The sequence below is a fragment of the Homarus americanus genome, unplaced genomic scaffold (assembly GCF_018991925.1).
Source record: "Homarus americanus isolate GMGI-L3 unplaced genomic scaffold, GMGI_Hamer_2.0 scaffold12351, whole genome shotgun sequence".
In the NCBI taxonomy this organism is placed as follows: Eukaryota; Metazoa; Arthropoda; class Malacostraca; order Decapoda; family Nephropidae; genus Homarus; species Homarus americanus.
This window is the reverse complement of record NW_024737049.1, coordinates 24,727-29,673: the sequence shown is the minus strand read 5'-3', so window position 1 is coordinate 29,673 and position 4,947 is coordinate 24,727. Positions and strand designations below refer to the sequence as shown.

At 57.6% G+C, this 4,947-nt stretch overlaps 1 protein-coding gene across 1 annotated transcript; it reads left to right on the top strand.

The window, feature by feature from the left end:
• The first annotated feature begins 1,266 nt into the window (after positions 1 to 1,266).
• On the top strand, positions 1,267 to 2,566 carry LOC121872814. The gene is made up of 2 exons (XM_042375863.1): positions 1,267 to 1,685; positions 1,930 to 2,566. Exons 1-2 carry the CDS (start codon positions 1,267 to 1,269, stop codon positions 2,564 to 2,566), a joined length of 1,056 nt encoding a protein of 351 aa, XP_042231797.1.
• Positions 2,567 to 4,947: the final 2,381 nt, after the last annotated feature.

Here is a 4,947-nt window from a genome sequence, read left to right as displayed (position 1 = left end):
TGGATGACCGAAACGATTAACTTGCACAATGTAGCATTAAGAGATTGTATCCTGCAGTAATAATGTGGAGAGTAGATGTTATTATTATTATTATTATTATTATTATTATTATTATTATTATTATTATTATTATTATTATTATTATTATTATTATTATACGATGGTGGTAAGAACCTGGTAGCTGTGTTGGGCGGGCGAGAGAGAGAGAGAGGGAGGAGAGGTTGGGGGTAACCAGCGGTACAGTGGTGTAGCAGCGGGCGTGTGCTGGCCAAGTATGCAAAGAAAAGAAAAAAAATGGCCAAGTATCTGCAAGTATAATTGTTAAGATTAAAAACGAAATCACAGAAGAAAGAAAAGAAACAGAATAAAATATACCACGATATTACAAAGTGTTCGTTGCATTTCACTCGTGGTAGTGTATTTTTTCTTGTGGTCGTCTTTCGTGTTTTTCGTGTTTTTGTATTTTATTTTAGAGTGATTAGTATAAGATAGACAGTATATATATTCTCCTTTCAGTAATAATATAAAGTGTAAGAGAAAGAAAGTGAGAAAGAGAAATCCTTGAACTTAATTATACATAAACAACGTCTGTATAGGTTGAAAATATGACGCAAATCTGTAAATATTTCTCCTTACTGTCTTAGCAATTCCTTCTTACTTTCCACGTTTATCTCGCGTTCGTTCCTCATTGTTCATCCTCCTCCTCCTCCTCTTACTCTGGTGTTTCTATTGCCTTTCATACACCCAATATGAGAGTGAGGAAGGATCAAAGAATGTATACAACTCTTATTATTTTCTGGGGCGGAGGAGTGGCACCTTTAATTGTTGCAGTGGAAGAGAGAGTGGGAGGAAGCAGAGAGAGAAAGAGAGAGAGAGAGAGAGAGAGGAGGAGAAAATAAGAGAGATGGGGAAAAGAGAGAAGAGGGGGAGAAAGAAACTCTGTGTGTGGGGAAGGGGGTGGGGGTGGGACATGGGAAAGGGAAACCGTGTGTGTTTAGCGTTTAGAGAGAGAGTGAGAACACAAGACACCTCACGTATCAGTCGACCTCTTGACGTCCAACATTCAATTAATTTCGGCCAATTTTCACCATTTGATGTATCACCCTGAGGTATGTGACAACCTCCCCCCACCCAAGGAACACCAAAGCATTGTCAGAGTCCATGTGTGAGTCACGGGGTTCAGGTCTGGTCATTAACAGGTCAGAGGACACAATTTTTTCGCCAGGTCATGGTTTCGAGATACAGGTATGATGTTAAACCTGTGTTATGACGGTGGTGGGTCGAGTACCACATGTAGTTGGTAGCGCCACTTGTGGACGGAGCACCACCTGGATGCAGCACCACCTGTGGACAGCAGTACCACCTGTGGACGGCAGCACCACCTGTGGACAGCAGTACCACCTGTGGACGGGCACCACCTGTGACAGCAGTACACCTGGGACGGCAGCACCGTGGACAGCAGTACCACCTGTGGACGGCAGCACCACCTGTGGACGGCAGCACCACCTGTGGACGGCAGCACCACCAGACGGACCTTGGATTCAGCAGCACCACTTGTGGATGGCAGCACCACTTGTGGACGGCAGCACCACTTGGGGACGGCAGCCACCTGTGGACAGTGCACCACTTGTGTACGGCAGCACCACCTGTGGACGCAGCACCACCTGTGGACTGCAGCAACACTTGTGATCGGCAGCACCACTTGTGGACGGCAGCACCACTTGTGCACGGCAGCACCACCTGTGGACGGCAGCACCACTTGTGTACGGCAGCACCACCTGTGGACGCAGCACCACTTGTGCACGGCAGCACCACCTGCGGGACGGCAGCACCACTTGTGGTACGGCAGCACCACCTGTGGACGGCAGCACCACTTGTATGCAGCAAGTTGTGATGACACTGGGATGCAGCACCACCTGTGATTGGCAGCACCACCTGTGGATGGCAACCACCGTGGACGGTAGCACCACCTGTGGACGGCAGCACCACCTGTGGACGGAGCACCTGTGGACGGCAGCACCACCTGTGGACGGCAGCACCACTTGTGGACGTGGAGGGCACCACTGTGGACGACGGCAGCACCACCTGTGACGGCAACACCACCTTGGACGGCAGCACCACCTGTGGATGGCAGCACCACCTGTGGACGGCAGCACCACTTGTGGACGGCAGCGCATTGGAGGCAGCACCACTGTGGACGGCAGCACCACTTTGTACGGCAGCACCCGTGGACGGCAGCACCACCTGTGGACGGCAGCACCACCTGTGGACGGCAGCACCACCTGTGGACGCAGCACCACTTGTGGACGGCAGCACCACTTGCACGGCAGCACCACCCGTGGACGGCAGCACCACTTGTGTACGGCAGCACCACCTGTGGATGGCAGCACCACCTGTGGACGGCAGCACCATCTGTGGACGGCAGCACCACTTGTGGACGGCAGCACCACTTGTGACGGCAGCACCAGCTGTGATGGCAGCACCACGTGTGGACGGCAGCACCACCTGTGGACGGCAGCACAATTTGTGGACGGCAGCACCACGTGTGGACGCGCACCACTTGTGACGGCAGCACCAGTTGTGGATGGCAGCACCACCTGTGGACGGCAGCACCACCTGTGGATGGCAGCACCACTTGACGGCAGCACACCGTGGACGGCAGCACCACCTGTGGACGGCAGCACTACCTGCGGACGGCTGCGACAGCACCACTTGTGACGGCAGCACCACTTGTGACGGTAGCACACCTGTGGACTGCAGCACCATCTGTGGAGCACCACCTGTGGACGCAACACCACCTGTGACGCAGCACCACCTGTGGACGCAGCACCACCTGTGGACGGCAGCAACCAGGGCGCCTGTGGACGCAGCACCACTTGTGACGGCAGCACCACCTGTGGATTGCAGTACCACCAGTGGACGGCAACACCACTTTGTGGACGGCAGCACCACTTTTGTACGGCAGCACCACCTATGGACGGCAGCACCACCTGTGGACGGCAGCACCACCTGTGGACAGCAGCACCACCTGTGGACGGCAGCACCACCTGTGGACGGCAGCACCACCTGTGGACGGCAGCACCACCTGTGGACGGCAGCACCACCTGTGGACGGCAGCACCACCTGTGGACGGCAGCACCATCTGTGGACGGCAGCACCACTTGTAGACGGAAGCACCACTTTGTGGACGGCAGCACCACCTATGGACTGTAGCACCACCTGTGGACGGTATCACAGGGAGACCAGCATGGCCGGAGACACCTGTGGGCGGCACCATCGTGGACGGCAGCACCACCTGTGGACGGTATCACCACCTGTGGACGGCAGCACCACCTGTGGACGGCAGCACCATCTGTGACGGCAGCACCACTTGTGGACGGCAGCACCACCTTTGGGACGGCAGCACCACTTGTGGACGGCAGCACCACCTGTGGACGGCAGCACCACTTGTGGACGGCAGCACCACTTGTGACGGCAGCACCACTTGTGGACGGCAGCACCACTTTGACGGCAGCACCACTTTGGACGGCAGCACCACCTGTGGACGGCAGCACCACCTGTGGACGGCAGCACCACCTGTGGACGACAGCACCACTGTGGACGGCAGCACCACCTGTGGACGGCAGCACCACCGGACGGCAGACCACCGGTGTGGACGGCAGCACCACTGTGGACGGCACATTGGGACGGCGCACCACCTGTGGACGGCAACACCACTTGTGTACGGCAGCACCACCTGTGGACGGCAGCACCACTTGGAGCAGCACCACCTGTGGACGGCAGCACCACCTGTGGACGGCAGCACCACCTGTGGACGTTAGTATCACTTGTGGACGGCAGCACCACTTGTACTGGCAGCACCACTTTGTGACGCAGCACCACCTGTGGACGGCAGCACCACCTGTACGGCAGCACCACCTGTGGACGGCAGCACCACCTGTGGACGGCAGCACCACCTGTGGACGGCAGCACCACCTGTGGACGGCAGCACCATCTGTGGACGGCAGCACCATCTGTGGACGGCAGCACCACCTGTGGACGGCAGCACCACCTGTGGAGGTAGCACCACCTGTGGACGGCAGCACCACCTGTGGACGGCAGCACCACCTGTGGATGGCAGCACCACGTGTGAACGGCAGCACCACTTGTGGACGGCAGCACCACCTGTGACAGCAGCACCACTAGTGGACGCAGCACCACCTGTAGACGGCAGCACCACCTGTGGACGGCAGCACTACTCTGTGGATGGCACCACCATCTGTGGACGGCAGCACCATCTGTGGACGGCAGCACCACCTGTGGATGGCAGCACCACTTGTGGACGGCAGCACCTGTAGACGCAGCACCACTTGGGACGGCAGCACCACCGACGGCAGCACCACTTGTGGACGGCAGCACCACTTGTGGACGACAGCACCACTTGTGGACGGCAGCACCACCTGTGGACGGCAGCACCACCTGTGGACGGCAGCACCACCTGTGGACGACAGCACCACTGACGCAGCACCACCTGTGGACGCAGCACCACCTGTGGACGGCAGCACCACCTGTGGACGGCAGTACCACCGTGGACGGTGCACCACTTGTGACGGCAACACCACTTGGTACGGCAGCACCACCTGACGGCAGCACCATTTGACGGGGCACCACCTGTGGACGAGCACCACCTGTGGACGGCAGCACCTGTGGACGTTAGTATCACTTGGACGGCAGCACCACTTGTGGACGCAGCACCACTTTTGTAGGCAGCACCACCGTGACGCAGCACTTGCGGCAGCACCACCTGTGGACGGCAGCACCACCTGTGGACGGCAGCACCACCTGTGGACGGCAGCACCACCTGTGGACGGCAGCACCATCTGTGGACGGCAGCACACCTGTACGCAGCACCACCTGTGGGACGGTAGCACCACCTGTGGACGGCAGCACCACCTGTGGACGCAGCAC